This window comes from Leptidea sinapis, chromosome 17 (assembly GCF_905404315.1).
Source record: "Leptidea sinapis chromosome 17, ilLepSina1.1, whole genome shotgun sequence".
NCBI classification, from domain to species: domain Eukaryota; kingdom Metazoa; phylum Arthropoda; class Insecta; order Lepidoptera; family Pieridae; genus Leptidea; species Leptidea sinapis.
The window spans coordinates 13,223,710-13,236,909 of NC_066281.1; the positions used below are offsets into that span (position 1 = coordinate 13,223,710).

General features: G+C 32.8%; 1 protein-coding gene across 5 annotated transcripts in view; it reads right to left on the minus strand.

Annotated features, from left to right (window-relative positions):
- LOC126968890 (tensin) overlaps positions 1-13,200 on the minus strand; it is a 183,117-nt gene that overhangs the window by 51,469 nt on the left and 118,448 nt on the right. For all 5 annotated transcript variants that reach the window (XM_050814027.1, XM_050814028.1, XM_050814029.1 and 2 more), the window contains one exon: positions 95-151. In XM_050814027.1, the coding sequence (XP_050669984.1) occupies positions 95-151 (57 nt within the window). The remainder of the gene's footprint in view (positions 1-94; positions 152-13,200) is intronic.

Here is a 13,200-nt window from a genome sequence, read left to right on the forward strand (position 1 = left end):
GTAAACAAACAAACACGGAGAATGTCGCAGCTCCAGTACCTACTTGCGGGTTACCATGGTGACAACTAACTAATATTTAATACTTATTACTCACGTATTCTCTCGTGAAAGTTGTCACGGACGGTGTGGCCGGAGCACTGATCGCCCGTGTCTGGAACAATAACAAATACCACGTTAAAAGTTAAAACTACTGCTAAATATAACTGTTGAGTTAACGTAACTGAAGCTAATAGTAAGTGGCATAATATTATTCCCAATAATTATCCCGTTAGGTGCAAGCATTTATATGATGAATATGGATCTTTGTTTCCGGGTCATGGATGTTTATATATATTTATGTATGTTTAAGTAAGTATATTGTATTAAATATATCGTCGTCTTGCCCATAACACAGGCTATGCCTAATTTGGGGCAAGATAATTTGTGTAAAAGTATGTCAATATATTATTATTATTATATATTATTATAAAAGAAGTGCCAACATAGAAAATGAAGATACAACACACACAATTTTTAATTACAATGTCAGGCTATGTAGATCAGTTAAAGAGATTGTAAATTTCAGTCAGTATTTCGTACTGTACAGTTACACCATTTAACTGTTAAAATTATTACCAGTTAACTGTTAAAATTATTACCATTTCACTGTTAAAATTGTTACCAGTTAACTGTTAAACTTGCAAAAGTCCTGCCTAAAATTTTAACGTAGTAGTTTTTCACGTAGTATGTGATTACCAAACGAGGTGGCGGGGGCGAAACAGCGCGGAGCCAGGATAAATTCAAATACAAAATATTTTTTTTCTGGTGGACACTCTGGCTCCTTCTCATGTCCAAGTTATATCAGTTGCTGGGGTTGCTGTTTCGATTACCGAAGACAGCAAACGTCGCAATATGTTGGTCTTACGTATTTATTTTTCGATGATATTAATAACAAATCTCTCTTACAAAACATGTATCGAGGTCACAGTAACATCGATACTATAACAAATTACTAAATTTATTTGTAATTCGATCCAAATTATTTTTACATTGACCCTTGATTTGACAGACAACGGCAATTTGATTCCCTACGGTTCGATGGATTGAATATAAAATAATTACGAAGAGATAATCAATTATAAACGTCATTCAAGCACACTCAAGACGTGTGAATAATATTCCCACTGTTAGAGGAATTAACCGAACGGAAACGCCATCTTATTCATGATCCACAACTCTTGAAATACGTAAACTCTACTGCAATATAAAAGAGTACATCTAAATAAATTATGCTCACTTAATTATACCTATGACGACCCCATAGCCCAGTAGTTAATGACCCTACCTACTGCGCTAGAGGTCCCGGGTTCGAATCCCGGTAGGTGCAATCTTTTATATGATGAATACGAATGTTTGTTTCCGAGGCATGGAAGTTCATTTGTATTTATGTATGTTTAAGTAAGTATATTGTATTAAAAATATCGTTGTCATGTTCCCATAGTACCGGCTATGTGTGTCTCAATATCAATTAAATATTGACTTTTATTGGATTGAATAGGTACTTATTCTGTTGTTTAGAATATATTATACTGACTATAGTATATACTGAATATAGTATAATAACCCAAAATAATCGTGATTAGCAAGCAAACTCCAAAAGATTGAAAGCTCACATTCGTTAACTTAGTATACAAGTACGCAAACATTATAATATGATTTTGTTTTTCTGTAGAAAATTTATATCAGTGTTTAAGACTACAGTGATATGTTGTCAGGTTAACTGAGCGAAACAGCTATCAATGCCGTCTCCATTAGGTTAAATGCTGTCAGAGCTAACTGCATGCGAAAGTAACGCTTTGAATGAAATAATAATATAATAATGAATGAGTTGGTATAAATACCGTCAATTAAAAATTATGAATGTTTTTATTATTCAATTATTACATTGAGAAAGTTGTCAAAGAACAATCATTTATTATGTTGTGTAGGTACAAACTACAAACATCTGGAATACATCCGAATAAAATTGAAGTTAATATATTTGATTAAAAAATAAAACATTCTATTTAAGGCATTAATAAAACTCTAACAAGTTGTATTCATATACGATCGTTCGACCAATTCAATTAATTAAATAAATGTTTTAAAGTAAAGTGTGCATTTATTCAAGACAACACAAAACATGTATACTTACAAAGTAAAATTATCAAATTAAAAATACAACATCATGTAAAGGGTTTTTGGAATTGATTTCCATCACTGATTTTGAGTAGGTACACTACCAAGTCGACTTTTTGACAGCAGCCGTAGACAACGCGGTTCCTTTTGTTATAGGTCTTAAAAGTGGCCGTCTAAAAATAGTAGAAAAAGAGAAGAAACTAAAACAGATTAAATTCGAATGCGAGTTTTAAGAGATTTTTTAATTTAAGACATGTTTTGATTTTTTTATTTATTTAAGCTGATTATTTTCTGATTTTATGCCTCTGAACAATTTTGTTTCTCTAATAGAATAGATTTTAGTTTGTTTTTAAAAGAGAACATTTTTTTTTGATATCTAATAGGTGGCGGCAAATCATTCCAACATTTGGAGGCGCTGTGAAAGCTGCCCCTAAATGCTGAGGTACCGTGTAGAGGCACTTCGAGGAGAATCTTGCCATGACGCGTCTGAAAACTCTCATTTGAGTCCGATAACCACTTAAGCCTTCTATATAGGTAAAATGGTATTCTATATTGGTTTCTAGAGGCAAAATGTAATTGCCTACGAAACTCCATCTTCATTATGTTGTTGGTGTTCAAAAACTAAAGGTTTTAAAAACAAAAACACGAGCATCTAAATGCCGTTTGTTATTTATGAAAAAATATCTGGATGGTCGTTGGTTGTCGAAGCCAGAAATATCGTGATGGAGTTCATCAACGGCCTGCGGTGATGGATGACCGAGCGAGGTGTGGTCTAAGTGATTAAACCGCCGTCCGTCAGATTTCGTACGCCCTGACTAATACTGCATCATCATTATTAGCATTATGCTGATGGAGGTCAATTATCGCCATCACTCATCTATGATGCCTTGGTATCTTTAAATCTATATTAATAGACGGTAGAGTTGATAGGGTTGAACTAATAACACCAATTACGAAGTATTGTACGGAACATTAATAATTCAAATTCAAATTTAAATATTTCTATTCAAAATAGGATGTGAAAATCAAAAACTACCCATTCCAAAAAGTATGCCTCGGACCTGAGAAGAACGGGCGCAACAAACTAAGCGGGCTTTTTTTTTATAAATAATATGGTTACAAAGTAAAATGCAATTAAATTTATTATTTAATAGTCTGAGGGCGATCGCTCCATTCCTAATCTGTGGTATTATACAATAAACCTCATATGTATAGATGTATCATTAAAAAGTATATAACCAGAAGTGAATATATTTAAAATTAGTTTTAAATCTCACTATCAAAATATGACAACATCCAAATATATTTATGTTTTTGACACCAAAATTGACGTAACCTTATTACCAATGGGGAGACTACACCAACTGTCTATTTTAAAAGTCAGAGGGAATGCTGATAACCAGTGTTGTGTTGATGTCTTCTGTACGGAATCAGGTGCTCTACAGTGGTTTTTTTATTTTAATATTTTTTTATATGTATATTTTATGCAATTTACTATCTAAGATTTTGTATTTGTAAAGATATCTAACATCATGATATACAATAATGATTTATACATTCAAACGCAATCATAAATTGATAATGCGGGATTGATATATTAAATCATTTCCAATAGCCGATCTCACGGACTAGTAAAAAAATAAAGACTCCGTGTCACCTTACATAACAGTGAGGCACCAAAACAAGCCGATTAACGTGTAAATACATAGCCCCACGCATACACTTACACTAATACAAGCCGAACGGCCGTGATTATGAGATTTACCATCGTCTGTGACAGATGAGTTTGCGTCACAATAAAATATTTTAAAAATGCCTTGGTGCGTTGTGAAAAAGTGTAAAAACAATAATATAAAAGTATTTGCGGATTCACGATTATTTCAGGGAGAAAAAATTGTGTAACTGGTATACTCCGTAACCGCACACACACTAGCATAAAGGTGCTTCACTTGCTAATATTACGACGCGGAGTCCTTCTTTTTTTACTAGTCCGTGAGCCGATCTATGGTATGTTTTGGAGATCTCTTGTTTCAATATATCACATGGGATATAATAATAATAAACTTTATTAGCAACATAATTACACCCAGGACATTTAAGGTTGAAATTTATATAATTCAAAAAGTAACCTTTAACAAAATAAGTAATTTCAACATATGGTATATAAACGTTTAATATACAATATGTATTTGAAAATTAAGATTGACATATTGATATGTAGATTCAGGATCGATTAACGGATATCATAAAAAGAGACTGACCGATCTGGATCAAATGCATGGGAATACTTTAATTTTTTCCTTACATGAAGAAATATTTAAAAAAAAACATACACGAGTTCATTAAGTACCGACCTACCTTATTGTCTTACTCCCTAGTCTAGAACCAGTTACCGAACCGTTACAGAACCTTTTTCCAGTGGGAGGCTCCTTTGTACAGGAAGTTGGCTAGATTATGGGTACCGCAACGGCGCCTATTTCTGCCGTGAAGCAGTAATGTGTAAATATTACTGTTTTTCGGTCTGAAGGGCGCCGTAGCTAGTGAAATTACTGGGCAAATGGGACTTAACATCACATGTCTCCATCTGATGAGCGCAATTGTAGTGCCGCTCAGAATTTTTGTTTTTTTCAAGAATCCTGAGCGGCAATGCATTGTAATAGGTAGGGCGTATCAATTACCATCAGCTGAACGTCCTGCTAGACTAGTCCCTTATTATCATAAAAAAGAACTATATCTAGTCTAGTAGTAACTAGTGGGAGACGAAGCAAATTTTTTAAATGGCGGCTTAGTTTAACGCTGTCTCAATTTTCAATCTATATATATAAAAATGAATTGCTGTTCGTTAGTCTCGCTAAAACTCGAAAACGGCTGGACCGATTTGGCTTATTATCGTCTTGAAGTATATTTTGTGGAAGTCCAGAGAAGGTTTAAAAGGTGAATAAATATGAAAGTGTTCGGAATTAAATAAAAACAACAATTTTGTTTTTCCTTTGATGTTTTGTATGGACATATTTTCTATGAGAGAATTTATTGACGCATGGTTTGACAATTCTGCTGTGAAACAATTTCATTACAACAACAGGGTGCATATTTTACGAAATAATTCTTGGTGATATGAAATATTATTGACAAATTAATAAAAAACATTATTTTATTTATTATATACAGAACAACGTCTGTCGGGTCAACTAGTTCCAAGATAAAGATTAGATATTGTAAGACAAAGACGGTGATGTGGTTGATTATTAAAACGTTTACATGAGGCCTAACATATAGGATCATTTATTTTGTTGTAAGCCTATGTAACGAATAAATAATTGATTGATTGACTATCCATCACTAAGTGTTGTTATACCTACTAATATTATAAAATATGTGAATGTAAGTTTGTTTGTTACGCTTCCACGCCTAAACCGTTCAACTGATTTCGATAACATTTTATACAGAGATAGAATAGAGCTTTGAAATGGACATAGGCTACCTTTTGCGAAAAAATAAATGAAGGGGTTGAAATTGGCGATGAAAGTTTGTATGGAAGTCCGTCATCATCAAAGATGACTCCATAAAACTTTGTATTTAGGCACTCGATATGAAGTAATAATAATAATAATAATAATCCTTTATTCAACTAATAATATGTGGTACAAAATGTTTTTGTGCCCTACCCTCTGCGATAGGATACCCTGAGTTGCAGAGGCTAGGTCCTTCCGAAAGGCTATCCATTATTAAACATAATTAGCAAACTCACTAAAAAGAGGTATGTGTGTGTGCGTGTATGTGTATGAGTGCGTGTGTGTGTAAGTGTGTGTGTGAATGTGTGTGTGTGTTGTAGTATGTGTGTGTGTTTTTATTTTTTTAAGTATTTGTTGTGTATGTCAAACTGTGCACAAGATTAAATAAATGTTAGTCGTTGTTAAATTGAATATTAAGTTTTAATTTTAAGAACATTTTCTGTATCTTCGTATTTTAATACTATTAGCCATGATTTTAAAGATTTTGTTAACGAGAATTTATTTACTTTACTTATATTTTTATTATATTTACTGAAGTAGTTGTAAGCGTATGCCGAATTAAATTCATATTGTGACTGAGCAAAGCCTGTTTTAGTGATTGGGGTACGAAATGTGTTTATTCTGTTATTATCATTAGAATTTATATTACTTTTTACATGAAATCTTGAAATTATTCCATAAATATATTGCTGACGGACACTAAGAAGTTTACTCTCTTCATGTAATTGGTTGGTTGGGTACCTAAACGGCTTATTGAAAATTGTTTTTAGTAGAGTTCTGTGCGCTCGTTCTAACTGAAGCATAAACGTTTTGCCAGCTCCACCCCACGCACAAATGCAATAGGTCATGATTGGAACACAGAGAGATTGATACACCATCATAGTTGTCTCGACTGGTGCCACGTCTCTTAGGTTTCTAAATAATGGAATGAGACGTTTTATTTTATTTTTTGTATTATAAATGTGGGCCGTCCAATTAAGGTGTTCGTCTAGCGTAACACCAAGGTATTTTATGGTTTCCTCTTTGGCTAGGATGTTACATTTACAATAAGATCGATTGTTTTTCCGGTTACAAGGATACGTGTGTATTGGGAGAGTAAATTGTCCGTCAGGATTATTTCTGTTGGAGATATTGAAGCACATATATTTAGTCTTAGCAGTATTGACAGTTAGTAAACTATTTTCCAGCCAAGACGTGATTTGGCTCAATCCTTCTTCAGCTAACGATTTCACGTCATCCCACTGATTTCCATGAAATAAAACACAGACACATTTAAATTTTTTAATAGGTAATATTTTAATTCCATTTGGGAGTTTATTATAAAATATTACACAATCCACTTTAAAAAATTTAGCAATTTTACGGAGCCCAGTAGATGGAATTGCGAGTTTATATTTGCGAGCGTATAAGAGGTTCTCGTATATGTTACTGGCAGTGTACTGTCATAATATTTATTTCACTAAACTTTTCTCTCAATGAATCCCTTGAACGCATTTTATAGACTGCTCGAATTGCTCTTTTCTGCAGCACAAATATGTTTTCAATATCTGCAGTCCTACCTCACAATATAATTCCGTTAGACATGACACTATGAAAGTAGCTGAAATATACAAGTCTAGCCGTTTCAACATCTGTCAGCTGGCTTATTTTTTTCCGAAATACTGCAGAGCTAAGTCGATTACATAAGTTTTTTATATGAGCACCCCATTGTAGCATAAATTCTAATATATATAAATATTAGATAGATATTAATAAATAATAATAATATATATGTTTGTCATTATTAATTTTTATAGGTGATGTTGGTGCTTTATATTTGGAAGTGTAAACATTACACATTTTGTTGTCCTTTCGTTTAAAAGTAAGTTATTAACATTAAACCAATGTACTTCTTCAGCAATGTCGTCGTCAACCTAACAGAATTTTTTTGCTGGCATTTTATTCTAAATAACAAAGATACTACGTCAGCAAACAGTATAATATCATGTTTATTTTGAATAAGGTATGGTAAATCATTGACGTAAACCAGGAACAAAAAAGGACCCAAGATTGAGCCCTGCGGTGTACCGCAGATCGCCATCGATATGATAGAGCCAGTTGATCTTTTTCCATTAATGTCTACTCTTTGTATCCTATTACGCAAGTACGATTTTATAAAATCTAGTGAAACATCTCTAACCCCATAGTGGTGAAATTTTTGAAATAAGGTTTCATGATGGACGCCGTCGAAATTTCGGAGATAAAACCATGAAACTTTGTATTTAGGTACAAGTAATTTATATAAACATTTGCTTGAGCATTTTTGACCCACATGAGGATGAAATGGAAAATTAAAGTTCGCAGAGAAATACTATTAAAGACACTGTCTACAATAACAAGGGATATCCGCTGTATCGTAGAAGAGCGCCGCGCCGGCAGCGTAAAGAGAAGTTTGTGTATTATTTGCAAAGTATCCTACAAATAAAAAAACTAAGGGTTGCACTCAGAGAGTGCCAACAGAAGTGAAAACTTATTTTGGCGCTTTAGACATTTTTTAGATGGGTACTAGGGTTATTGGGATACGAATTGCATTTTATTTATGAATTGTACTTTATTAATTATTAAACTACCTACATTTAATATTCTTTTATGAATCATCGTTAACAATTTCTACAACTCTTGTATCATCATCATTATCATTAAAATTATTAGAATCTAAAATAAATACTATAGGTTCATAGTAACTAAAATAGGAAATAAAAAATTTTGATTTGAATAATATATAATAATAATAAATCTACATTAATTTATGTAGACGCGTTCGCGGTCTGCTATATGTACATGCATATATGCACACACTATAGCTGCGTCTCGTAACGGTCGCGGTGTCGCGAGTCCAGAGATTTATCTCATCTAAATATATGCGTAACGCGCTGAACGAAGTTTTCACATCTCAAATGCTGCCCATAGTAACTATCCCACGCGGACGAAGTCGCACAAAAACCTAGTAATGATATGAACCATTGTTTAATAAACATTTATTCTAATTAATTGATGGCTATGATTTAACATCAACTTAAAACGCATGCATTACATTTTTTTCTCAATTCTCCTCGGATAGATTCTTAAGGCGCTATAGTCCTAAAAATAATCATTTTTGAAAATCTACTTTAAATACTTCTACAAATACTACGGTTCCAATTTTTTGACATAATTAACTTCATTTTTTTATCTAAATTACCGCAGATTCAAAAACACGATTATGAAAAAAAAACTCGATAGATTTATTTTTTGAAATATAGTCTTTTTATTTGAATTGTTTTATATTATCATAAAACTATGATAGCTATAAACACAAAACTTATTTTATTCGATAGTTTATTAGTATTTATAAATTTTCTTTGTGGTTTTTATCAATACGCTTTGTGAATTATTTTATATTAAATTGTTTCGTAATATATATATCGCCAGCACTTGGTCTGGTGTCCATACAAATTTGGTCAATCTCTGTTGAATAGTCAATAATATTACATTGGAGTATAAGTTACAAATACAATATCAAAACAAAGTAGGTATTGCATAAATTACAAGACACAGAATACAAAATGATATATATATATGGAAGATCGAGTGAAGAATTCAAATGGAGCACGTCTTTGGCAGATTTATATCTTAAGAACAGGACAAACGGAATGGGTTTATCTTATCATTGAGCAGATCTGGCCCGAGGTGCGCCAAGAATGTGATATAACCAGCTTAACAATAAAATTATGTGGTTTTGTAAATTGCACATTGTTAACTCTGATTGAGCTATCAAGTGGCTTTGATTCGCAGAATGAAAGTTTTATCGCGCGTATATTTTTAATATTTAATTACTCTAGGTTACTACTTAGTAAGTATACTTTTTTGCACTGAAAGCTATTAACTCTAACGTAATCATAAAGATTCAAACATAATGTTATAATCAACAACAACATTAAAAATATTATGAACCCGTGACCTTACGCGTTCCGTGCGAGCGCCCTTCCACTGAGCCAACCGTTCGAGTGACTTTATGTTCATAAATTTTTATATGTACGTGTTCAACTCTCAGGTTGTGGCCTAATCTGCAGGATCTACTTTACAGTTTATAACCTGCTCAACACCAATATTTGAAGATGTATTTGATATGTAAAGTGACTTGTCATATCCTTTTCATAATATCATCTAAGAAAATTACTGTAAAAATTAAATACCATTGAAGAATTTAAAGTGAATACAGCTGACTCACCGACCCAGGAATATGGTACGTGTTACTCCCCGACTGAAAATTAACACATTGCTAAGCAAAAAAGGGCTAGGGGAAGAGAAGGAATTGAGCAAGTTATAGAGCAGTTTATAGGCACACGCTAACCTAATAAATTACTGAGGATTCTTCTAAATCAAAGAAAGACGCAATACATTATCACATGGTAACCCACCGATATCACGTGCTGGTCACATCTGATGCGCGACGCGACTATTGCTCGCTGCAGGTGGAACGTGGCCCTCCACAGCGCGAACGCCAAGCGATGTAAAGCACGCGCGGCGTCACCGTCGCACAAGTTCGGCATCACTCATAGATCTATCCGTAGTTCCACATGGTTTATTGGTACTATGTATGTCACTTTTTTGTGTTTTTAATTCATATTCTATTCTAAATAAAAATATTCCTATCGGGAAATAACTCATAAAAAATTTTAAATGACGATAATCACTACAAAGTCCTCTGCCGCGTCTGTCCGTCTGTTCGCAATTCAAAAACTACCGCACCGATTTTTCATGCTGCTTTATTAACCAATGGATAGCGTGGTTCTCGAGGAAGGCTTTAGTATAAAATTTGTTAAGTGTTTGTATACATGTTTGCATCAATTAACGATATTTGTTGGAGCCGTTCCTCTGGGAGCTTTCAACGGAAACGCTGTCTAAACCCTTTGAGATATAACATAATAAGATATAATAATGTATCGTGGAATTGCGTATCTTGTAAAGTTCTACAGAAAAGTCCGCGATGGCATATATCTATCTGATTTGTTCCTGTTTCGTCCCGCAAAGTTTCGCCCCACACAAAAAATTCTTATTTCGCCCCAGATTTTATTCCTGTTTCGTCCCGAAACAAGAAAAACGAATAATTTATTATTTTATTCTTGTTTCGCCCCACTTTTTGTTCCTTATTCGCCCCGGGTAGTAATTATGTGTGTTACAACATGTTTTGTACGGACAGCATATAAAATATTTTCAAAATCATATTTTTGACGATAAATATTATTAATTAACTGAACAAGTTAGTATTCAATACCAGAAATCAATTAATGGAAAAAGGAGCCTTCTAACTAAATCAAATTGTTATATAAATTGGTTTAAAAACTCAATATCTTTAAAAAAAACTTTATATTTTAAAACCTTTTTATTAATGTAACTGATGTGTGATTATCATTTACCTACTTTATGTTTTAAAACCTAATAATTTATGTTACTGATCTGTGATTTTGATTGTGATTTTTTTACTTGTATAGCGGTCTATATTAGGATGATAACTTTGAATTGTTGATAGAATAGTTAATCTGTGATCAATGTAATTGTGATATTTTTGTGCCAAGTTTTATCGTTATACTTTTGAGACATCCTAAGACAGCTGTGCTGCAAGAACATAATATCCTGTAATAGGTTTATAAACACCTTTCATGCCATCGTTTGGTCTTGGGTAAACTATTGCTCTTATATATATCTAGAATATTGTTGTAATTCACCTTTTTTTTCTGGCTGCACAAAAGTAACGTTTTAAAAAGTGGGATGAAACAGGAATAAAAATCAACGTGGGACGAAACAGGAATGTGGGACAAAAACCCGGGCCGAAACAGGAACAAATCATCTATCTCTTAAGGGTAACATACTGTATCCATTGTTGCATTTTAACTGATTAAATACGTTTTTACATATTTCCAGCTTAAGACTGCATTATTCCCGAATTCTAACACCATATTTTGACCCGTAAAACGTTTTTTTGCCATATAATAAAATAAATTGTGTGGTTTTATGAAACCACGATGCAAGTGAAACTTTTTTCACAAAATAACATAGGTATTAATAAAAAACCAATGAATATATTATGCTTTACATTTTCATAAAATAAAAAACCTTCATCAAGTGTGTGGGGTTCGAACCTACTCTTCCACCTGAACGCAATTGCATCCAATATGCGAACTATAGGCGCCGCCCGACCGTAACGCGACATGCACAGACACACAGATGAAAAAGTTTGAGACGATGTAATAAAAGTTTCACTTTAATTATTTTTAGAGTTAGACCGTTTCTGGGACAATGCAACATTACTTTATTTTTCTAAAATAAAAGTTTTTTTCTAAAATAAACGTAGCCTATTCTATTCTAAAATAAAAGTTACTCCTTATGACATCAACTACCTGCCAATAAAAATCGTGTCAAAATCGGTAGAACCATTTCAGAGATTAGCAGGAACAAACAAACAGACAGAAAGACAAAAATTGTAAAAAATGTTGTTTTGGTGTAAGTACCGTATATATATTCATAAACATGTAGTAATAAACGGTTATTTCAATATTACAAACAGACACTCCAATTTTATTTATATGTGTGTAGATTGACAGAACAGCGTCTGTCGGGTCAGCTCGTTAACTATATAATATGAATTTGAAACATAAAAGTTGAATATTGGACAAATATAATGCAGTGTGTATTACTTTAATACTAATTAAAACAACTGGTAATCTGTGAATGGATTCAATCATCAGGAAGTAAAACACCAGAGTTTTCAGTATTGGCGGACATGGTTATTGTATATCAGGTCATTTTCAAACATAATTAAATTTATTTCATTCACAATAACACAAATTTATTACATTTTTTATTCAGATTTTACTAACTAAATTATACAATAAAACTAAACTATATTTTTTAATAAAATTAAGCGACAAGACGAGCAGGACGTTCAGCTAATTGGTAAATGATATGCCCTGCCCGCAGGATTCTTGAAAAACCCAAAAATAATGAGCGGCACTACAACTGCGCTCGTCATCTTGAGACATAGGATGTTAAGTCTCATTTGCCCAGTAATTTCAATAGTTATGGCCTCCTTCAGTCCGAAACACAGTAATGCTTATACATTACTGCTTCACGGCAGAAATAGGCGCCGTTGTGGTACCCATAATCTAGCCGGCATCCTGTGCAAAGGTGCCTCCTACTGGTGAATAAATGACCAAATATGATAATAAAAAAATATCACCAAAGTATATAATAAAACTTATTTAAATCTTTAATACTTGCAATTTGATTTCAAATTTATCTAACGTCATAGCCAACTCCAATGCCTATATAATATCATAAGATTATCATATTAAAGTTAAAAGGATTTGTTCACGGAATGGGACCTGCACTCCTGCATTGCGACATTTTAACCTCCGCTGTCTGTCTTTATGTACTTTATTATATTTTGTTATACAATATACCTTTTTTACATATTTAATTATTATTAGATGAACAATAATTGATTTAAAAT